Here is a 24,512-nt window from a genome sequence, read left to right as displayed (position 1 = left end):
CACATCATCAGTGCATAACAAAGGTGCACTGACTCTCCCTAGGGATGAGGTTAAATCCTGGGTGCAAAGCAATTCTTGATTTACATGCTCTAAGCACAAATTACAGGGATGGTTTTTCAGGATTGTTTTGGGGATTTGCAAATGTTGCTCAACCAAATTTCAAATGAGGGTGGTCTCTGACACAGGCTACCTTTCACATTTCCTGCTCCCCTGTACCCCATTACCCTGAGTCAGCAGTCCCTTTTTGACAGGAGGCCCAGCAGGTGCTTTCTGAGCTGTCATGATTACCTTCCAGGGGAATGGGGTTGTGGTTTACAGGTCAATGCAGTTGTTCCCAGGGGGATTACGACTGTCTCTGCTGTGTCATGCAGGACACCAGGGAACTGGGGGGAAAGCCAGCAGTTACAGGCCTCACCCAGCTTCTTTGTAACTCAAAAGGCCAGTCTCATTTCCACCATACTTATCCAATAGCACCGAGGTTATTTCCAGGCAGCAGGTGAGCAGGGCTGAGAACTAACCCCAGGCTACTAGCCTGCCAGCTGAGAAAGTAAGCAGGGCTTTCAGGATGTATGCCTTCCCACCTGTAGCTGTCTCTGTGCTGTGTCTGCACTCTGGATTCACTCCCAGCCCCAGGTTCTGTCCAGGAAATTTTTCATTCAATTGAAATTGTTACAAAGTTCAGCTGTGGTCCATTCCCATTTCCTCGGGCAGCCCTCCCCAAGAACCCCTGTGAGACAAAGTCAGAAATGCCTTCCCTGGGAACTGAGAGCCCACAGTCCTCTTCTAACTGCTTCTTCTACCTCTGTTTTTCACTTGGCTCTCCAAATTTGCCACAGTTCTAGGTAAGGTCAAATCCTTCTCTGGTGTTCTGGACCTTCAGGTTCCCAGTAAGGGTGTGAGTTCAAGAACACATGACTATTCTTTTTATACAGCTTTCTACTTTGGGAACTCAGTTTTTCAGCTGTTTCTAGGAGCCTGCAGCAGCAATCCACTTCCTTCAGAGGCTCTGTGGATTCTCTCAGCTTTTCTGTATGTTCCTGTGGATAATTCTTGGAGCAAATGTTCATGATGAGAGTCTCCACCTTCTAACAATATTAGATCATTGAGACAGAAAATTCACAAAGTTATTCAGGACCTGAACTCAATCTGAACTCAAGTTGAGTTCAGGTCCTAAAAAAACAAAGTGTTGCTCTGTCTGAGTGAGAGCTAAAAGTTAGTCCTGCCTCCTATCTGCCATTTTTATTCTGAGTCCTGATGTTTATTTCTTGTCTTCTGCTAGCCTTGGGGTTTGTTTGCGCTTGGTTCTTCTAGCTCTAGTTGTGATGTTAGGTTGTTAATTTGATATCTTACTAGCTTTTTGATGTGGGCATTTAATGCTATAAATTTCACTTTTTTTTTTAAACATGGGTAGTTGTTTATTAATCAGCTGTGTTTTATATATATACACACACACACACACATATATATATACTTGTATATTTACATACACACACACACATATAATTGCATTTTAGGTTCTGGGGTACATGTAAAGAACATGCAGGATTGTTGCATAGGTACATACATGGCAATGTGGTTTGCTGCCTCCATCCACTCTTCACCTATATCTGGCATTTCTCCCCAATAAACATCCCTCTCCAACACCCTACCCCCCACTCTCCCTCCCCTAGTCCTCCCCACCATGACAGACCCCAGTGTGTGATGCTCCCCTCCCTGTGTCCATGTGTTCTCATGGTTCAACACCTGCCTATGAGTGAGAACATGCAGTGCTTGATTCTCTGTTCCTGTGTCACTCTGCTGAGAATGATGGTTTCCAGGTTCATCCATGTTCCTACAAAGGACAGGAACTCATCATTTTTTATGGCTGCATAGTATTCCATGGTGTATTTGTGCCACATTTTCCCTGTCCAGTCCATCATAGATGGGCATTTGGGTTGGTTCCAGGCCTTTGCTATTGTAAACAGTGTTGCAATGAACATATATGTGCATGTCTTTATAACAGAATGATTTATAATCCTTTGGTTATTTACCCAGTAATGGGATTGTTGGATCAAATGGAATTCCTATTTCTACATCCCTGAAGAATCACCACACTGTCTTCCACAATGGCTGAACTAATTTACACTCCTAGCAACAGTGTAAAAGTGTTCCTATTTCTCCACATCCTCTCCAGCATCTGTTGTCTCCAGATTTTTTAATGATTGCCATTCTAACTGGTGTGAGATGGTATCTCAATGTGGTTTTAATTTGCATTTCTCTAATGACCAGTGATGATGAGCATTTTTTCATGTTTTTTATTATTTTGAGATATGTTCCACTGATAGCTAGTTTATTGAGAGCTTTTAGCAAGAAGGGCTGTTGAATTTTGTCAAAGGCCTTCTCTGCATCTATTGAGATAATCATGTGGGTTTTGTCTTTGTTTCTGTTTATGTGGTGGATTACGTTTATAGACTTGTGTATGTTGAACCAGCCTTGTATCCCTGGGATAAAGCCTACTTGATCGTGATGGATAAGCTTTTTGATGTGCTGTTGCAATCAGTTTGCCAGTATTTTATTGAAGATTTTGGCATCTATGTTGATCATGGATATTGGCCTGAAGTTTTCTTTTTTTGTTGAGTCTCTGCCAGGTTTTGGTATCAGGATGATGTTGGTCTCCTAAAGCAATTTAGGGAGGATTCCCTCTTTTTGGATTGTTTTGAATAGTTTCAGAAGGAGTGGTAACAGCTCCTCTTTGTATGCCTGGTAGAATTTGGCTGTGAACCCATCTGGACCTGGGCTTTTTTTTTTGGTTGGTAAGCTATTAATTGCTGCCTCAACTTCAGCCCTTGTTATTGGTCTACTCAGGGTTTTGACTTCTTCATGATTTAGGCTTGGGAGGGTGTAAGTGTCCAGGAATTTACCCATTTCTTCCAGGTTTACTGGTTTATGTGCAGAGTTGTTTGTAGTAATCTCTAATGGTGGTTTGTATTTCTGTGGAATCTGTGGTGATATCCCCTTTATCATTTTTCATTTCATCTATTTGATTCTTCTCTCTTTTCTATTAATTTGGCTAGTGGTTTATTTTGTTGATCTTTTCAAAAAACCAGCTCCTGGATTTATTGATTTTTTTGAAGGGTTTTTGTGTCTCTATCTCCTTCAGTTCTGCTCTGACCTTAGTTATTTCTTGTCTTCTGCTAGCTTTTGAGTGTTTTAGATCTTGCTCCTCTAGCTCTTAACACTGATTTAGCTGCATCCCAGAGAGTCTAGTACATTGTCTCTTTTTTCTCATTAGTTTATAATTGTGATTTCTACTAGTATTTCATTATTTACCCAGGAGTCATTCAGGAGCAGGTTGTATAGTTTCCATGTAGTTGTGTGGTTTTCAGTGAGTTTTTAAGTCTTGGGTTCTAATTTAATTGCACTGTAGTCTGAGAGACTGCTATGATTTCAGTTCTTTTGCATTTGCTAAGGAGTGTTTTACTTCGATTATGTGATCAATTTTAGAGGAAGTGCCATGTGGCAGTGATAAGAATGTATATTCTTGAGGTGGAGAGTTCTGTAGTTATTAGGTCCACTTGATCCAGAGTTAAGTTGAGGTCCTGAATATCTTTGTTAAGTTTCTGTCTTGAAGATCTGATATTGTCAGTGGTGTGTTAAAGTCTCTCGCTATTATTGTGTGGGAGTCTAAGACTCTTTGCAGATCTCTAGGAACTTGCTCCTGTATGGTGTGCATATATATTTAGGATAGTTAGCTCTTCTCATTAAATTGAACCCTTTACCAGTATGTGATGCCCTTGTCTTTTTTTCAATCTTTATTGATTTAAAGTCTGTTTCGTCAGAAACTAGGACTGTGACCCCTTCTCTTTTGTGTTTTCCATTTTCTTCATAAATTTTCCCCCATCTCTTTGTTTTGAGCCTAAGTGTGTCTTTGTATGTGTAATGGGTCTCTTGAAGACAGCATAACTATGGGTCTTGGTTCTTTATCCAGCTTGCCATTCTGTGTATTCAAATTGGAACATTTAGCCCACTTACATTTAAGGTTAGTATTGTAAGATATGAATTTTATCCTGTCATCATGATGCTAGCTGGTTATTTTGCAAACTTGTTTATGTGGTTGCTTTATTGTGTCACTGGTTTGTATACTTCAGTGTGTTTTTGTAGTGGCTCAAAATGGTTTTTTCTTTTGTGTGACAAATTCCCTCAGCATTTGCTTGTCTGAAAAGGATCCTATTTCTCTTTCACTTTTGAAGCTAACATTCACTTGTTCTGAAATTCAGGGCTGGAATTCCCTAAGAATGGTTAATATTGTCCCCCAGTCTCTTCAGGCTTGTAGGATGTCCACTGAGAAGACCACTGTTAGTCTGATGAGTTTCTCTTTATAGGTGACCTGGCCTTTCCCTCTGACTGCTGTTAACATTGTTTTTCTTTCATTTTGACCTTGGAGAATTTTATTAGTCTTTTCTCATGCTGCTGTAGTGAACTGCCTGAGACTGGGTAATTTTTAAAGGAAAGAGATTTAATTGACTTACAGTTCCACTTTGCTGGGGAGACCTCAGGAAAATTATAATCATGGTGGAAGGCAAAGGAGAAACAGGCACCTTCTTCACAGGGCAGAAGGGTGGAGTTTGTGTAACCAGGGGAAATACCAGATCCTTATAAAATTATCAGATCTCATGAGACTCATTCACTATCACAAGAACAGCATGGGAGAAACAGCCCCCATGATCCAATTACCTCCACCTAGCCCCACCCTGGACATGTGGGGATTACTGGGATTACAATTCATTATGAATTCTGGGTGGGGACACAGGCAAGCCACATCAAGAGTCTAATGATTATGTGTCTTGGGGTTCAGCTCATGGAGTACCATCCTGGGGTTCTCTGCAGTTCAGAATTTGAATGTTGGCCTGTCTTTCTAGGTTTGGGAAGTTCTAGATCTAGAATGGAAGTACATGGTACTTGGTTCCATTCTCCCTGACTCTTTCATGTACTACAATCTAGGTTCAGTCTCTTTACATAATTCCATACTCCTTGGAGATTTTGTTTGTTCCTTTTCATTAATTTTTTCTGTTCTTGTCTGCCAGGCTTATTTCAGAAAAATAGTCTTCAAGCACTGAGACTTTCTCTTTCAGTGGTCTTTTCTGTTACTGATACTCATGATTGTATTGTGAATGTCTCGTGCTGTATTCCTCTCTAAACTGGCTATTCTGGCTGTCAGCTCCTGTATTGTTTTATCATGATTTTTAGCTTCCTCACATTGAGTTACAACATGCTTCTTTAGCTTAGCAAAGTTCATTATTATCTACCTTCTGAAGCCTACTTCAGTCAGTCAGTTCAGACAAGCCTCAGCCCAGTTCTGTGCCTTTGCTAGAGAGGTGCTGTGATCATTTGGAGGAGATGAGGCACTCTGACTTTTTAAGTTTTCAGTTTTTGTATTTATTCTTTCTCGTCTTTGTGGGCTTTTCTACCTTCAATCTTTGAGGTTGCTGACCTTTGAATGAGGTATTTTGGGGGATCTTTTTTGTTTATGTTGTTATTTTCTGTGTTTTTCTTTTAACACTCAGGCTACTCTTCTGTAGGGCTTCTGCAGTTTGCTGGGGTTCTACTCCAGACTTTAGTTGCCTCGTTTTTTCTTGTACCTGGAGGTATTACCCATGAAGGCTGAGAAACAGCAAAGATGGCAGCCTGCTCCTTCCTCTGGAAGCTCCATCCTGGGGTTTAGTGACCTGTTGCTAGCCAGAACTGCACTTACAGGAAGTGGCTGGAGACCCTTGTTGGGAGGGCCTCCCAGTCAGGAGGAACAGGATCAGAGACCCACATAAATAAGAAATCTGGCTGATTTTTAGTAGTGCAGGTGTGCTGCCTGTGAGGGACCTTTCCTTGTCTGGATCCTTGGACTCTCCAGATCCAGCAGGCTGTAACATCTGAGTCGTCTGAACCATAGAGATGATGGTCACCCCTCTCCCCAAGAACTCGGTTCTTCTTATGCAGATTCTAGCCTGTCACTTGTGGCTGGCTGGAATTCCAAGCCAGTGTGTCTTAACTTGTGATGTGCCATTCAAGTGGGGCCTACAGAATGACACTGCTTGGCTCCCTGGATACAGCCCCCCTCCTAGGGGCATATAGGGATCAATATTCCACCTTGCTGGGAGTTCCAGGGCCAGAGAATGCAAAATTCCTGAGTCAGTGCTCTGCTGGGACTCCACACACCTCTGTGTGTCAGACCCGAGGCCCTGGTGGCATGGGCTTATGAAGGGATCTTCTGATCTGCAGGTTGTAAAAATCCACAAGAGAAGCATGGTTTCCTGGGTGAGATCACATACTCACTGCTTCCCTTGGTTTCATGCCCTTCCCAGGTGGCTGTCACCCCATCCTGCTTTTCTTCATTCTCTATAGGCTGGGCTTTTTGCCTAGTCAGTCTCAAGGTGACAGCCTGGATATTTCAGTTGAAGGTGCTGAGTACATGTGTCACTTTCATTCCTCTCTGGGAGAACGGAAGACTGCAGCTGCTTTTAATTAGCCATTTTGGCCCCAGGTCCAGACTTTTATTTCTAATGTTTAAATTAGTGCCTGAGGCCCTATGGCCTTGCAAGTCTGAAGAGAATCTGGTTTGCATGGTTCCAATCCTCCTGGTAAACAGCTCTCCGTTTCATGAAATGAAGTTGACCCTTCAAATATGTCCTTTGGAGCAGAGGCTTTTGTAATTCTACTGTCTATTGTCATCTAAAGTTAACACATAATAAGACTGCTGGAGTGAAGAATGGCTTTCTTGAATGCAAGACACTAAAATAAGGTAACACATTCCTTACTGTAGCATGGTAGCCCTCTAGAGCCCAGCCTCACATCTTTCAAGGGTATTTATTGGAATTTATCATTTGGTCATCCACAGAATCCATATCTCCTAACTTTACTGAAGTTTTCATTTTGCTATACAATCTCATCTATCTTCCAATTCACTAATTTTGTTGTCAGCTTTCTTATTCATATTTAACATTTTTATTCCCTTTCTGGAATTTTTATTTGGCTCCTTTTCAAACCTGCTTTCCCCATTCCTTCCCTGGCTGCTCCTGTGGTTACGTGAGTTTAATCATTTGTTGTGTTTGCTATTTCTCACACAGGCAAAGGATTGTTTCTTCTTTGTTTTGTAATCTTTTACTTGGAGCTTATCTCTGGTAGGAATTGTCTAACATATACCCTAAGCTGTGAATACATCTCTATTGAGAGGTTTTGAGTTTGTCTTCACTCAGTGCCCTAAAGACTTCTAGGATGCAATTTTAAGTTTGTTTTTGAGTCCAGGATTTCTACAGCATGTGAACTGTGTACATTGGAGTTGACGCCCATTCACAGAGCAGGCCTAGGTGTCTAACTTCTCAAAGGTGACTTGTTCCAATGTGGTTAGCTGGCTTCCTCCCTGCATCCCTAGGGCAGGGGCAGTATTTATTCTGGGACCCAAATTCAGACAGTCCTTTAAAGCTTCAGACTTTATACAAAGAAAACTTGAGCTGCAATGTCTGCATAAAGAACTTAGGTCTCCATTCCTACTCCTCATGGACTTTGGTATTGACTTCTATTTTTGCTGCATTACAGTCTTGAGAGTGTGATTAGTATTGAACCCAAAATTAGACACAATGTGTTTGAAGTACCTGTGGAACATCCAAGTGGGGCCATTTGGAGATACTCTGACATGAAATTACACCATTTAGAATATGATTCCCTGCTCAAGATCATGATTTGGAAATTAGTCTGTGAAGTTGACATTGGTTATGTGTGAAGTGAAAATACAGGCCAAATGTGGAAGCCCACAGTGGTGCATGTGTTAGTTCTAACTTACAATAAGATTATATGTTCCTTGAGTTAAGAAATAATGTCATTGCAGCCACAGAGTAATAGTGAGGGACTTCAACAGCCCACTGACAGTGTTAGATCACTGAGGGAGAAAACAATAAAATTCGGGAATTAAACTAGACACTGGACCAACTAGATCCAAGAGGCATCTACAGACTACTCCACTCAACAACCACAGAACATACATTTTTCTCATCTGTACATGGAACATATTCTAAGAGCAATCACATGCTCAGTCATAAAGCAAGTCTCAATAAATTCAATGGGGATCAAAACCATACTAATCACACTCTCAAGACTGTAATGCAGCATTGATTTTTATTTTTGCGGCAAAGTCTCTCAAAACTGCATAAAAATAAAACAACTTGCTCTTGAATAATCCTTGGGTGAGCCACAAAATTAAGGTAGAAATCAAAAAATTATTTGAAAGTAATGAAAATACAGACCCAACTTACCAAAATCTTTGGGATGCAGCTAAAATTGTGTTAAAAGAAAAGTGTATAGCACTGAAATGCCTTAATTAAGGCATTTCATTAATTAAGGCATTTCCTTTCTAAGGTTAGAAAGATCTCAAATTAACAATCTAACATCACACCTAGAGGAAGAAGGGGAATAAAAGAACAATCCAACCCCACAGATAGCAGAAGAGAAATAACTAACAAACATGAGAGAAGAACTGAACAAAATTGACACCCAAAAGTCCATAAAACCAATAGTTGCTTTTTGAAAGAATAAATAAGAGTGACAGAGTGCTAGCTAGATTAATAAAAATTAAATATTCCAATAAACACAATAGGAAATGACAAAGATGACATTAAAATCAATGCCACAAAAAGCAAAAGGTCCTCAGAGACCATTATGATGAAAACCTCTATGCATACAAACTACGAAATCTAGAGGAAGTAGATAAATTCCTGGCAACACACAATCCCCAGTATTGAACTAAAAAGCAAGTGAAAACCTAAATCTGTAATTTTAAAAACCTACCGGCCAAAAAGAGCCCTAGACCAGATGGATTCACAGTCCAATGTTATCAGATACACAAAAAACTGATACCAATCCTACTGAAACTATTCCAAAAAATTGAAGAGAAGGAGCTCCTCCCTAACTCATTGTATGAAGCTAGGCATCATTCCGATACAAAAATCTGGCAGAGACACAACATAAAAACTTCAGGCCAATATCCATGATGAATACAGATGCAAAAATCCCCATTGAAATACCAGCAAACTGAACATAGCAGCACGTCACAAAGTTAATTCACCACAATCGAGTAGGTTTTATTCCTGGGATGCAAGGTTGATTCAACACATGCAAATCTATAAATGTGATTCACCATGGGAACAGAATCAGAAACAAAAACTACACAATCATACCAATAGATGCAGAAAAAGCCTTTGATAAAATCCAACATCCCTTCATGATAAGATACCCTCAATCGGCTAGGCAACAAAGGAACATATCTTAAAATATTAAGGGCTATCTATGACAGATCTACAGCCAACATTATACTAAATGGGCAAGAGCCCAAGGGAAACCATTTCCCTTGAGAAGTAGAACAAATCAAGGATGCCTACTCTCACCACTCCTATTCAACATAGTATTAGAAGTCCTAGTCCAAGCAATTAAGCAACAGAAAGAAATAAAAGGCATCCAAAAAGAAAAAAGTCAAACTATCTTTTTCCGATAATATGATTCCTTATGTAGAAAACCCTAAAGACACTTCTAAGAGACTCCTGGAACTGATAAAGTTTCAGCATACAAAATTAATGTACAAAAATTAGTAGCATTTATATACCAATAATGTTCTGAGAACCAAATCAGGAACACAATCCCATTTACAGTAGCCACCAAATAAATGAAATATCTAAGAGTTCATCTAACCAAGGAAGTAAAAGATCTCTGCAAAGAAAACTACAAAACACTGCTGAAAGAAATCAGAGATAACACAAAGAAATGGGAAAACATTTCATGCTGAAGAATTGGAAGAATCAACATCATTAAAATAGCCATACTGCCCAAAGCAATTTATACATTAAATGCTATCCCTATCAAAATACCAATGCCTTTTTTTTAACAGAATTAGAAAAATCTACTCATAAATGTATAGGAAACCAATAAAAGAAAAAAACAAATAACCACAGCAAAACTGAGGAAAACAAAAAAAAAGCTGGGGGCATCACATTACTCGACTTCAAAATTATACCATAAGGCAAGAATAACAAAAACAGCATAGTACTGGTACAAAAACAGACAGACACATAGACCAATGGAACAGAATAAAGAACCCAGAAATAAACCTGCACTTCTATAGGGATCTGATCTTCAGCAAAACAGACAACAATAAGCAAGGGATAAGGACATTCTATTCAATGAACAATGTTAGGATAACTGGCTAAAGAATGAAGCCAGACCTCTACCTCTCATCACACACAAAAAAAACTCAAATGGATTAAAGATTTAAATGCAAGAACCCAACCTATAAAAAATCCTAGAAGGAAACCTAGGAACTACGCTTCTCAACATCAACTTTGGCAAATAATTTATGGTTAAGTCCCCAAAAGCAACTGCAAGAAAAACAAAAATTGACAAGTCGGAGCTAATTGAACTAAAGGGCTTCTTCACAGCAAAAGAAATTACCAACAGAGTAAACAGCCAAAGAATGGGAGAAAACATTCATAAACTATGCATCTAACAAAAGACTAATATCCAGAATCTACACGGAATATAAATCAACAAGGAAAAACAAATAATCTTATTTAAAAATGGGCAAAGGATATGAAAAAAATACTTCTCAAAGGAAGACGTACAAGTGGCCAACAAACATATGAAAAAAATCCCTATCATTAACCATCAGAAAAATTCAAATCAAAACCACAAAGAGAGATTCTCTCACAGCAGTCAGAATGACAATTATTAAAAAGTCGAAAATAGCAGATGCTGGCAAGGCTATGGAGAGAAAGGAATAAACTGTTGGTGGTAATGCAAACTAGTTCAGCCACTGTGGAAAGCAGTTTGGCGATTTCTCAAGAAACTTAAAACATGCAGCCATAAAAAAAGGATGAGTTCGTGTCCTTTGCAAGGATGTGGATGAAGCTGGAAACCATCATTCTCAGCAAACTGACACAAGAACAGAAAACCAAAAACCTCATGTTCTCACTTATAAGTGATTGTTGAACAATGAGGACACAGGGAGGGGAACATCACACACCGGGGCCTGTTGTGGGGTGGGAGAGCTAGGAAACTAATAGGAGGGAGTGGGGTTACTGGGGAGGGATAACATTAGGAGAAATACCTAACGTAGATGACAGGGGAATGGATGCAGTAAACCACCATGGCACGTGTGTACTTACGTAACAAGCCTGCACAACTGCACACGAACCCCAGAACTTAAAGTATGATTTAAAAAAAAGAAGAAGAAACTTAAAACAGAACTACAGTTTGACCCAGCAATCCTATTACTGGGTATATATTCAGAAGACAACAAATAGTTTTACAATAAGACACATGTATTTGTATGTTTATCGCAGTGCCGTTCATAATAGTAAAGACACGGAACCAACCTAGGTGCCCAGCAACAGTGGACTGAATAAAGAAATTGTGGTACATATACACCATGGAATACTATGCGGCCATAAGAAAGAATTAAATCACGTCCTTTGCAGCAACGTAGATGGAGCCAAAGGCCATTATTCTAAGAAAATTAACACAAGAAAAGAAAACCAAATATAAAATTTACTTATAAGTGGAAGCTAAACACAAATATAGGACTAATAGAGACTGAAACTACTAGATGGGGGAGGCAAAGAGAGGGCAATGGGTTGAAAAACCACCTATTATCACCTGTGTGACAGGATCATTTGTACCTCCAACCTCAGAGTCACACTATATACCCATGTAACAATCTGCATATGTACCCCTCCATTTAAAAGTAGAAATTATCTTGAAAACTGCCGTCATTCCTTTCTCCTTAATTTTCTAATAGTGCAAAGACAGAATTGGTCCTCCTATTTTATAGGGTTGTGGTGAAGATTGAATAGTATAAGGAAGAATATGAAAAGCTGCTTCAATATTGAAAAGCATGTTCCAAGATTGATTGTTTTTAGGACTATCACCCCCTTCTCCCACCTAGAAACCCCTAGCTCTCCCATTGCCTACAGAATAAAAGCAATCCAAGTCCTCAATTTCTAATCTCTCCTTATCGCACACTCTTCACCTTTCCCAAATGAAGCCTGACACTCCCAAACTCTGTCATCCGCATCCACCTTGACAGGGTTAACATGGCATCTTGCACAAACCTGTGCTGGATACGAATCCCAATCTGTTATAAGCCTTTTTGTCAATTCCATGACTGGACTATAAGCTTCATAAATGCAGGTGCTTTTTTGTTCACAAAGCAGAATGTGCATTTAGTAAATGTGTGTCTTCATATGCCTTCAAACCTACTGCCTTTGATTATACAACAGATGAATGAATAGAGGAATAAGAGGTTTCTGCTTCATTGTCTTAAAAGTTATTACTTGCCATCTATTCCTAATGGAATATTAACCATTCTTTAATATGCATCCTAAATTCCACCACCTTCAACCTGGAAAGAATCTCTCCATTTCCTGGGACCTCACAGTGCTTTGCACCTGGTCTACAACACTTACCTCAAGTCCCATTACATTTGAAGAGTTTATGTCCTTAATATACTCTCTCCATTCGATTGGAAACCTTGAAAGCAAAGGATCTATCTCATAACCTCTGTATCTCTTACAGAACCTAGTAGACATAATAGTTGATAGATGAATATATCTCATGTTGATTAGTTGCATTCAAAAACACCTGATTTGCTGCGGCAACCAAGTCAGAACTTCCAGTCTGGCCACTTACATAACACTTGGAGCGACCAGTCAGCAACTACACAGAGAACATCTTACCCGATTTTCTCATCTCATGGGAGGCTTCCCTGGCCCCCGACTCACACCGAAATGCAAGTGTGCTCCTAACTCAGACCTCCTTTGGCATTGTCCATCCTACCCTCCTGAACATGTATCCCTGAGTCTCTGGTCTCTGAGTTACTTAACAGCCAAGCCACAGCTACCTGCCTTGGGAGCACATCTGCAGGTGTCCAGAGATTCATGTGTCTTTGGTCTAGGCAAGGCCTTGGGCATCATTCTGGGGAATGGTATCAGACATTCTTGGATCTTGGACATGCCTGGTGCAGATGGGTATATACATCGGTGATTGATGAACAGTCAGGAATTAAAGTTCTTCTCTCCCCCCAGGAAAGGTCACTTTGCTAAATTTTCTTCCTTCTTGGTTGAACTATGAATTGTCACATTTATTTTAGCTGCCTCCTGGCTTGATCATTTTTCAATTACAGTTTGTCCCTGCAGTTCTAGCAGAGGGTCAATGTGGGTCTCTTCCTGATCATAGATCCACATTTATAAAACCCTAATTAGGCATTTCCCTTAGCTGCTGTCATAGATTCCTTGGTGGAAAAACTCTGCAGGCATAAGCCTCGTATGAGCAAAAGATTGTTTAGATGCCCAATTAGGAGCTCACTGAGGCAGCTCCCAAGCATTCCTACCTCTGACTCTTGGCTGAGGCTGTTCTTCACACCAACAATGCTCTCCCTGTTCATCTTGGAGAATATGAATCTTGCCATCTTTTGTGGCCCATATTAAAATGAGATGAAATGTGTCCCTTTTAAATGACCACGATTTTTTTTTTTAGTACTCCGCGTGGCAAGGGTACAATGCATAAGTTCTCTCACACTGTATGAGTAGGAGTATAAATAGGTGCAACCTTTACAGAAAAAAAATATTGATAATATGTATCAAGAGGCTTACTCCAGCCTTTGACCCTACTGGGGTCAAAAGATTCCATTTCCGGGAATCTTTCCTAAGGATATAATCAGAAATGCAAACAAATATTTATACACAAGAAATTTATGACAGCACCTTTTATAATAGCTGTTACATGATTAATTCTGGAAATAAGTATAGTACAGCCATGTTATACAGCTACTTAAAATGAAATTTCTGAAGGCATTTTAGTGCCGATGCTAAATGAAACATGCAAACTCTCAAGTTGTTACGCAGTGTGATTCAAATAGACCTTTCCCAGCTGTTGTTTCACAGGATGTTTATAGGAATGCTATAAATAGGAAAGTTTCCATTTTTCAGTAAGGTTGAAAAGTGACTACAGTTTGAGAATCACTGTTTTTATGTCGGGCATCATGGGGGCTGTTGTTCAGTGGAGCACACTTTGGAAAAACTGGAGAAAAAACACCTAGGAAAAAAACGTATTGTTGAGAGGGGATGCTGCTACTGTTGAGTTATAGAACTAATTCTCTGCAATTTTTTTTTATTGTCCTACAAAAATGCTAAGTGTTGTAAATGAGATAATGCCAGAGGATTATCTTCCATCCAGCTTCAGCAGATATGGATTGCTGTAATGTATAGCACATGCATTCAACATGCCAGTCACACAGAGAGGATGGTCACTGTGAGGGCGGTCATGGACGCCAGGATCGGGGGTGGGCCCTGAGTGCTGTCCGGTTTGTTCTCTGAGCTCTGCCTACATTCCACAGGGTATGGGGTATGGTCAGGGTTACCTGACTGTCACCGGCTTCCTCTCCACCCCGGGCCTGACCGGGGGTTTCCAGATGCCTCTGGATATTCCCAATATCCTAAGGATGTGAACCATATTCTAATTTACCTCTGTTGCCTGGCTATCCTTGATTGCAAACCCCAAGCCCAGGGTACTTCTACCTCTTTAGGTTGGGTGCTTGATTCAAATATTTAGTTGTCTACTATTCTGTCGGCCCTACAGTCTGTCTTCAGGTCTGCCTGTGTGCCACCTATGTCTTGGGGTCACCCCAGCCCACTCACAGGCCTAGTTTGAGAGTCCTGCACCTAGCCCAGGGTTTGGTTCAGGGCATCAAGCATGAGGGGAGTGGGAACTGGGTTGGGCCTCTCACTGACTATAACAGAACTTCAGAGAGATCTGCCCGGACCCCTTCTGCTTACCTTCCAAAGTCTCCTAAAATATTCATCAGGCTTTATCAGACAAATGGGCTTCAAAAGGAGCAATTTTCTGAAACATGAGACAGGACAATATAAAAAGAACATTAAGGAAAAAAAAATCTTACTTCAAAATGAAAGGAGAAAGATTATTTAGCATCCCCGTTGGTGCTGTCTATTCATGAGAAACAGCACATTTAATTCAGCGTGATTGTAGGGAGGGCTTTGATGCCCTCACCTTGGGGTTACCTTCATTCAGAACTCATCTGTCTCCTCTGCCACAGATGGTAGAGTTGATGGAGAGAAGAGGATCGATGAGAGACATTTCAGAGGTGGCCTCCTGAGGGCACAGGGGGATTAGCGGGAGTATGAAGGGGAGTCTAGCCTGACTCCCAACGCACTTGCTTAAGGATGGGTCAGAGGGTGGCCTCATTCTCCAGTCTGGCCGCCTTTCATGCCTCCCATCTCCCTTTCCCAGACATTGCTGTCTTGGTTTCTATCTTGTCTCATGCTGTATGAGTTCAGTCCCTTGAGGTTAAGTATTGTGACTCTGTTCCAGCCCGCAGCATCTCCACCAATCCACTAAGCTGGCTTCTATAGTCCTGGACATTTGTGGGTTCCCAGAACAGAGGGTTTGGAGCTTAAACAACTGGTGTGGGGATAAAGGGAGATCCTTGGTTCCTGATCAGCCTAGCACTCATCGGAGCCAACTGGCAATTTTGACACAAGATACCCAGCCCTGAGACCAGGAGTCTTGGGTGAAAAAGTACATGAGAGGGTGCCTGAGTCCAGGCCAGTAGGACCCACTTGTGTTTCTTCTCTGTCTCCCCAGATGCACCAGAATAAGGCTTGAAAATCTCCCCATCACCTACTATCTGCCTGATGGTTGGATTCTTGGGTGTTTCTCTTTTCCCTAGTTTGCCCCAGCACGTTTGATGATGAGTTTCTATAACTTCAGTGTATGTCAAGTGTTATATTCCTTGAGTGCTTTGCAATAAAAGTTGTTGAGCTCAAAATGTATTGTTCCCCTTTCATATTTAAAGAGTGAAAGCCTGTTTGATGTTTTATTGTATATTCAATTTTCAATGTTGCTTCTCTTTCATTAGATTTGTGACAAAGAGTGGCACTACTATGTCATCAACGTGGAGTTTCCTGTGGTGACCTTATACATGGATGGAGCAACATATGAACCATACCTGGTGACCAACGACTGGCCCATTCATCCATCTCACATAGCCATGCAACTGACGGTCGGCGCTTGCTGGCAAGGTAATCCGAAGTGAAACCCTTTTCCCTGATCTGTTTGTGAACAGCTCTTGGAAGATATTGGTAGAGAAAAAGGAAAAGAAAGTGGTGGGAGAATAGGCTAGAAAAATCACTATCCCTTACCAAAAAAATACAGGACATATAAAAATAAGTATATATCCACAAACTAAATATATTATACAGTAACAAGCTTAAGCTTTTTATTTTGATTTTAGATCAACATGGGCAGTTTCATGGTTGTCTCTGAGGTGCTAATGTCTTTTATTGTTTTGAAGTCTTATTCATTTCCAGACTGGGTCTATACAGAGAAAAAAACTGAGTATAGAATCCTGTGTCAAAACTTCTAGTTGGCTCTGATGAATGTTAGCTTGAGCTGGAACCAATGATCTCCCTTTATTCCCACAAAACTTGTCGAAGCCCCAAACCTTTTGTTCTGGGAACTCACAAATGCCCAGGGCTAGAGAAGGCAGCTTGTCCACAAGCCTTGAGGCCACAGAAAGCCACCCTCAAGGTCAGCTCAGCCCATGAGGCCACAGAAAGCCACTGTTAAAGTCAGCTCATCTAAGGACAGGGGCACTTTATGCCTTCCCACTTGAAGGTGTCTGCCGCTCCTCCCTTCCTGTGCTGTTGCTGCTCTCCTAATCCCCAAACCCAGGCTAATCTCCTCCTTGGGATCAGGAAACCCACCTTTCCAAGTATGCATGTAATCTTTCTGTCTCTCACTCACGTCTACTGGAGTCTTTGTTTCAGCTCCGTTAAGGGATGGGTATGCTTTGAAGTACCCATAAGAGAGCAGAAGGAAATGGAAATGCTCCCCAAATAAGCAGATTAGTACTCTGAGATATGACACAAGCTTGTGTTGATAGATTCTGTGAAAATTACCAAGCTTTGTGACTTTGACTTTTCACCATGAGGGGCTGGGGATAGAGGTGGGCTGTAGTATAAGAATATGCCTTCAGAAGACCCACTGACCTAAGAGGGAACTAGGACAGACACATGCCCCTGTAGGTTGGACAAAGTGAGTTCTGGGCAGCTCCACATAAAAGAAGATGGAAAGGAGTGTGTGCAGTGCAGCCTGGAAGCAGCAGAGATTCCAAACCCAGGAATGGGATAAGGTATAAAAGAGGCAAGAACAGAGAAACTGTTTTTGAGCTGAGCCCACCTACTTGAGATGACATGTGTCACGTGATAGCAAAATGTTTATCAGATATTTCAGCAGAGCTCGGTAATGAGAGCATCTTCAGTTGCAGGCTTCCCAGAATGCCAGGTAGGCTGTATCACCTGGTAAGAATTCATGAAACTATGTAGTAATAGTGAGGCACTGATTCAAAGGTTGCACAGGAATCAATAACCACTGAACACAGCTATGTTAGAGAAACGGCCCCCTGGGGTGGCTTAGTGCCCCGGCCAGACACTACAACCAGCCTATGGGTGTTACGGAACATTGCCTGGGCAGTGCCCATAAGAAGAAACTGCCCTAATCACGTCTGCTTCCGTGAACTTTACCATGATTCTTTTCAAGAGCCCTTCAGAAACCACATCCGAATCCCTGTTACCCAAGTTTGCAGTGGAAACCTGCCCCCGCTGTCTGCAAGGCCAGCTACAGCAACTGCTGCTGAGTTACACGCCTACTGCCCAGAGGGCCAAAGTAGCCCCACAAAATACAACGTGATTTTAGAAAGAACTGAAATCAAGAATAAGCTAAGTTGCACTGCAGTGACAACAAGCCCCAACTCTTAGTTCCTAAAATAATCCTCACTTCATATTTACTGAAAATCACTGAAGGCTCTTTTCTGCTTTATCCTCAGTCAATAGACAGAGCAGACACATTGCATGGCTGGATACCTAGCAGGAGGAAAAGAAAACATGGAAAATTGTATGCAAACTCTTAAAGTTTCCACCTACAAGTGATACCAATCATTTTTATTCCTATTTCATTGGCTAAAGCAAGTCATGAGGCCACATCTAACTACCTCAGGGCAGGAAACTGAAATGTACACTGTATCTAGAAAAAAAATGGAAAATACTCTATTCACATTGATGAACACCATAGTTTGTCCACCGGGTCAACAGATATTTATTTAGCTCTCTTTTCCACATGGAAAATACTCCCGTCCTTCCTTAAGTGGGACATGCCCAAATTCTCACCTCTTCCTGGTTCCAGCCTCAATGCCCAGGCTCTCCAAGTGATTCCAAGTGATCTCTTCATCACGGTGAGATGCACAGAGGCCTATAGCAGGCCAAGACGTAGCTGCATCTGATGTGGAGACCTATATATGAATAGGGCAAATTACTTTCCACCAATGCAACCACCATGCCCTCCCTGCCAAAACACACACATTCATGCATGCACATACGTGCACATATGCACACACCATACAACAGTAGAATGAGGCAGAACAACCAGAAAACTCTTTCATTAAGAAAGACGGGAAATTACAGAAATACATTAGTCACATTAGTCTTTGGTCCGCAGCAATTCTGGAATCCCTTGGGCCAGATGTTATAAGGATCCCTCAGAGTGGGAAGTATTATTTGTGGCCCTTTATTCCATTCCCTGGAAGATGTTTCCTTCCTTAGTATCCTTTTGGGCCGCATCTGGAGAGGGCATTGTCACTCCATAAATAGCAGCACTACTATTAAATCTCATTACAATTTGTTTAAAAGCCATTCCAAAAAACATGATTTCAAATGGGAAATCCAAGTATACATCGATTTTCAAAGAATGTGGTAGAAAGAATGATGACAAAGGTGTTCACCAAGTATTTTTGGTTCTTTTTCCAGATATATGCTAGGACTGATCTTCCTTAGAGTTAAGTGTCATCATGGGACTTGCTTTGGCCAATTAACTGTGAGCCGAAGTGCTTTATGTCATTTCCTTGTGGAAACTTTAAAAGGTGTTGTTGCAAGGAGGCCTTTCATACACATGGGGTATTTACCATTCTGAAAGAAAATGTTATTTATCACAATCTGTAGGCAAGGAAACAGACTCAGAGATTCAGAAGTTTACCCAAAGATACTCAGTTGAATACGACCAACCTCAAGCCTCCAGTGCCTCTGCTCTTTCCACTGTCTCTCCACTCCTAATTGGTCCTTTTGCTTATGTAATTACGTTTGGAAAAGGGCAGGAGCTGATGTGTACTGATACAAAGGCTACAAACCCTTTACCTTCTCAGACATCTGACCACCCTCGAATACATTGTTGAAAACACACAAGGCGGCTGCATTCCCCTTGCTAATCTTTTATTATGTAAAACCTAAGTGATCCACCAAGGAACAATAAAAGAGAGTTTCAGCTTTGGGGTTAAAGAAAAGGATCCTGAATCAAATCCCAGCTTTGCTGTCTACTAGCTGTGTGGACCCAGAAGGATTCTTAACTTCCTGGAGCTTCTAGTCTACTTTTAATATCTGAACTAAGAGTAAGACCTACCTCACAGAATTCCTGTAAGGACTAGATGCTAGGCACATGTAGTGTGCTCGGCACATTTTGCTTGAATGATTGTATAAATTTTAGAACATCTCACTATCCCCTCCTCCATCAGCTCCTCTGATCCTCTCATCTAAGACCAACATTGAAGACAGTCTGCAGAACCATAGCATGCACTAGCTTCTGGCTCTCCCATGGCTCCTTGCATGCACTGACTTTTTTCTCCTTCCTCAGGACTAACCCTGACCTCACAGGTTCACTGATGGTCACAAAGGTAAATGAAGCTGGAAAATAGTCAGAAGACAGGTATTGGAAGGTGGGGCTTGAGATGTAGGAAACTGATCCTGCAGTCTTTTGGGCCACTGGAAGATCTGAGTATTTTCTCTGGAGAAATGACAACCCATTGGTGAATTTTCAGCAGAGGAAAAATTCTTAAAATCTTTAAAATTAGGCTTTATAGAACGTATCACAGTTCACTAGGAAGGTAATGGAGGCAACACCATATGCTGTGGCAGGGAAGTTGGGCGCACACGTATTCAGGATTCCTTGTCACTGGAAGGTATAGGAACCAGAAGGACTGGAGTCGGGGAAAAGGAGTTGAGACCAAACCCTGGGACACCACACTTCTTTGTTAAAGAGCTTGGATTCCCACAAATACTCACATCCTCCTTGATGCCACATTTTTATCCTGAATGAACATATCAAAAGATCTTTCGATAAGACATGATGCTGTGAAATTAATGGCCCGTGATACAGCCCTTACCTCTGCATGCCTCTAAACCTTCTGAAGTCCACTTATACATACATATAGCATAAGCTCTCTGTGTGAACCTCTAATTGCCTTTGGTCTTGCAACTGTGGGGAGTGTTTCAGGTGCTTCTGACTTTGGCAAGGGAACTAGCTCCCATCTGTGAAACTTCGAATGAGGCTTTAACGATGGGAATAGCATATGGTTTGATAGCAGCAGCTTGTTGGGATCTCCTGAGAGCTGGCTCTAGCACTATGGCTGGGCAGTGTTCTGCAGACGCAATTAGACTAGTAGTCTGTTTAGCCAATTTGAAAGCCAAAATAATCACTGAAACTTCATTTCCATTGGTATGTATTCTAGCAATTTAAAAAAAAAAAAAGAGACTTCTTTGACATTTAAGAAATGCTACCAGAAAGGCCTAGAGCGTGTGGCCTCTCTTAATTGTAGGGAAAGGTTTGTGCAGTCGGGATCAACCTAGCATCACAAAAGAGGTCACCTTCCTCTGTGTAGCCGTGGCTAGTACACACCTCTTTGCTATCACTTCTGCACCCAGGATAAATGTGCACGTCCTGCACCCTGCAGGATTGTTGCATAGGTACATACATGCCATGGTGGTTTGCTGTCTCCATCCCCACCCCACCCCCGCCCACATCCCCCCCTCTCCTCCCTGCTGTCCCTATTCCCCTCCCCTCTACCCCGCCCCCAGCCCTGTGAGTGTTGTTCCCTTCCCTGTGCCCAAGGGTTCTCACTGTTCATCACCTGCCTATGAGTGAAAACATGTGGTGTTTGGCTTTTTTGTTCTTGTGTCAGTTTGCTGAGAATGATGGTTTCTAGGTTCATCCATGTCTCTACAAAGGACACAAACTCATCATTTTTTATGGCTGCATAGTATTCTCTGGTGTATATGTGCCATATTTTTTTTGTCTAGTCTATCATCGATGGGCATTTGGGTTGGTTCCAGGTCTTTGCTATGGTAAACAGTGCCGCAATGAACATACGTGTGCATGTGTCTCTATGATAGAATGGTTTATAATCCTTTGGGTATATACCCAGTAACGGGATTGCTGGGTCAAATGAGATTTCTATTTCTAGATCCTTGAGGAATTGCCACACTGTCTTCCGCAATGGTTGAACTCATTTACACTCCCACCAACAGTGTAAAAGTGTTCCTTTTTCTCCACATCCTCTCCAGCATCTGTTGTCTCCAGATTTTTTAATGATTGCCATTCTAACTGGCGTGAGATGGTGAGACAGAATCTCGCTCTGTTGCCAGGCTGGAGCACAGTGGCATAATCTCGGCTCACAGCAACCTCTGCCTCCCAGGTTCAGGTGGTTCTCCTGCCTCAGCCTCCTGAGTAGCTGGGATTAACAGGCACCCACCACCACACCCAGCTAATTTATGTATTTTTAGTAGAGATGGGGCTTCATCATGTTGGCCAGGATGGTCTTGATTTCTTGACCTCATGATCTGCCTGCCTTGGACTCCCAAAGTGCTGGAATTACAGGCTACTTAGCCCATTTCTAAGAACAAAAATTCAAGTTCTACTCATAAACTATAAATATTGTATACTCACATCTGCCTCATTTCTGGACCTCTAAACTGGGCCTGATTGCCCAGGTACTATAACCCAGCTGTGCAAGGGAGTGAGTCAGGTAGGCTGCCAGTTGTGCCAGACTAGTGCTTTGAGGGAGCCCTGGGGTTTCCAGGAGATGCTTCAGCACGTGGAGGTCCAAGGCACCTCTCCCCATGCCATGACCAGAGCGACTCTGTTTTACCTATTTTGTGTTAGGCATTAATGAAAAGGCCAAGCGTGTTTGAAGCAGCACAGTTCTAGGCACTTTCTCAAAAAGCTACCACCCTGCTCCTTGCCTGATCCTCATCTACTCTTGGCAGAGATCTCACCTCAGGGTAGGCTACCTGTGTCTCCCCTCTAGTAACTGCCTCGGTCCCTGTCTCTGCCAGGGGGACTCTCCTCCAGAGTTGTGGGCTGTGACCTTCCTAGAGTGTCCAGCCTTGCTTACTCCTACTATGACACCTCCCTCTAGTCTTAGATAAGAAAGGCTTTCTACCCTGCATCCTGGTGTTGCTGAATCCCACCTTCTACTCGACAAATAAGGCAGCAGGAAGTAGAGAAGCTGTTTTAAATATTAGAGCCTGTAAACAGAGAGATGCAAAACATTCATTGTGGCTTTGAGAGAAGCCAAAGCAAGTAGGAATGGTCAAAAAGAGATAAGAAGGCAGAAATAACCCGAGACTTGCAGTAAGCAGTAATGTATGATGCATGAGTAATGGGGAAACTGGAGCCTCATGTAGTCCTGAGATCATGTGGTTGCACATTTTCAGGTCATTGTTTTCTGCCAGACAATAGCATTGGTACAGAGGCTTGGAGAGCATGCCTTCACTTAATAAGCTTGGTCTAATTTCGTACGAAATTCTCTTAATAAAGTCTGTGTTGAAATTATCCCGAGTCCCTAGGGTGTCTACAGCAGGAAGAAAGAGGCACATTCTAGCATAGTCTGCCTTACATTCAGGTCATGTTTTTCAAGCGGTTCTTCATGAAGCCCCAGTCCTACCCCTTCACAAAAAAGGCCAAGGTCAAGTTGGGGAAACAGCATAAGCCATTCCTAAGCCACCACGTTTGAGAGTCGTCATAATTGCATGTTCGCTTATTAAAATAAGGTTCTCAAGAGCACTCCAGTAAAGCAATCTGAGTTTGATTCAGGTTCCTCGATCTTATGCAGCCAAAGAACTCACTCTGTGAAACATTTCACTGGAGTTATTAATGCAGTTCTTCCCTATTAGGTCAAGAGTTTGTAGGGGCAAGGGCTAGCTGCTCTGAGAGAGCCTCTCCCTCTGCCTTCCTTGACTTCAGGACCTATATAGAAGGTTGATAATTAATATTTGTAGAATTATATCCTAATTCTTGAGGCTATTTTGACAAAGGCATGTGGCTTATGTTCTGGCACACACAGAGGTAACTAAAAAGATGTCTCAATATTGTCTATATTAAAAATCAAGAGAAGATTTTTTTTAGGTTCTGGAGCCCATTTGACATGTGGGTGCATTTGGTTTGAAGATGATACAGATTAAAATCAAGTTTAAAGTTCAGTGAATCGTGTTTGGGAACACAGTATCACTGAGTTATACTTTTAACTTTGGATCCTATTTTGAAGATGTGATTAATTAGAAGATTTGACGAGGGTCTGAAAGGAAAAACAGTATCATCTCTAAGAGACACACAGTGGAGAGGGAAAGAGACCCTGAAAAGACAGACAGAAAACTCACCCGATGTATCCCATCCTGGGGTTCCTTGGCACCTTGCTCTGTATCACTGGCTGCTGAGTCTGAGCTGTATACAGCCAGCACAGTGCTGAGCATCTTACGTGTGTTCTCGTTTAGTCTTCACAGCTTGATGCATAGGCTTAAGTATGACCCCCATTTTGCCAATGAGGAAACTGGGATTCGGAGAGGATAAGTACCTTGCTGTGAGTCATGTAGAGCTGGATTTGAATGCAGGTTTCGCCACCAAAGGCCTCACTCCTACGTATGCTGCTGGGCCACCACAGCCAAGGAAGGCAGGCCAGAGGATTCCGGATTTACCCAAACTCCCTTGGGATTTTTCACACAGATTGGACAGAGTCAAGCTAAGGACTAACGTTAACTACAGGCCCATCAGGCATCATGTTTAATAGGGAGAGGGGTGAATTTGGAGTCAGTACAGAATTCCAGAACCTTCCAGTCTGCTTATTTGCTCTAGATCTTTGAAGTCAGCATCTTCCTCTCTCAGGCCCTCAGTTCCTTTATGTGTAGAACAAAATAATAGTCTAGATAATATATGAAAGCCCTTCCAACTCCATGAATTTAGGTTCTCAGCCCCAGAGAGCTGACATTTGTAGTCATCCCTAAATTGTATGATGTTTCGTTCACTAATTATGCTATATAAATATTTGCTGGAAAGGCTGAAGAGGCAGATTCATAAAAATGAAAGGGCTGAGAAAGCCTGTGGGAGTGTGTCATGGCCAGCCATGATGACAGGTCATCTGTCCCCACAAGCCACCTGCAGCCTACAGCTGTGTGAGCATTCCCCCTGGATGGTATGGACAGAGGTTTAAAGCTGCACTTACAGGGGTCTGTTACACACTTCACTTAGTCTTTGCATTCCATAGCCGTCTCCATCACTGCAATGAGGAAGTGAGAGAAAGCATGATTTCAGATGGTCTCATTATTTGCACT

At 41.8% G+C, this 24,512-nt stretch overlaps 1 protein-coding gene across 1 annotated transcript in view; it reads left to right on the top strand.

Annotated features, from left to right (window-relative positions):
- CLSTN2 (calsyntenin 2) overlaps positions 1–24,512 on the top strand; it is a 639,705-nt gene that overhangs the window by 580,356 nt on the left and 34,837 nt on the right. The window contains exon 9 of the mRNA XM_039462018.2: positions 15,944–16,106. Coding sequence (XP_039317952.2) covers positions 15,944–16,106 — 163 coding nt within the window. The remainder of the gene's footprint in view (positions 1–15,943; positions 16,107–24,512) is intronic.

Source organism: Saimiri boliviensis, chromosome 9, assembly GCF_048565385.1.
Source record: "Saimiri boliviensis isolate mSaiBol1 chromosome 9, mSaiBol1.pri, whole genome shotgun sequence".
Taxonomy (NCBI): domain Eukaryota; kingdom Metazoa; phylum Chordata; class Mammalia; order Primates; family Cebidae; genus Saimiri; species Saimiri boliviensis.
The sequence above is the reverse complement of the archived record's forward strand: the minus strand, read 5'-3'. Positions and strand labels throughout refer to the sequence as shown.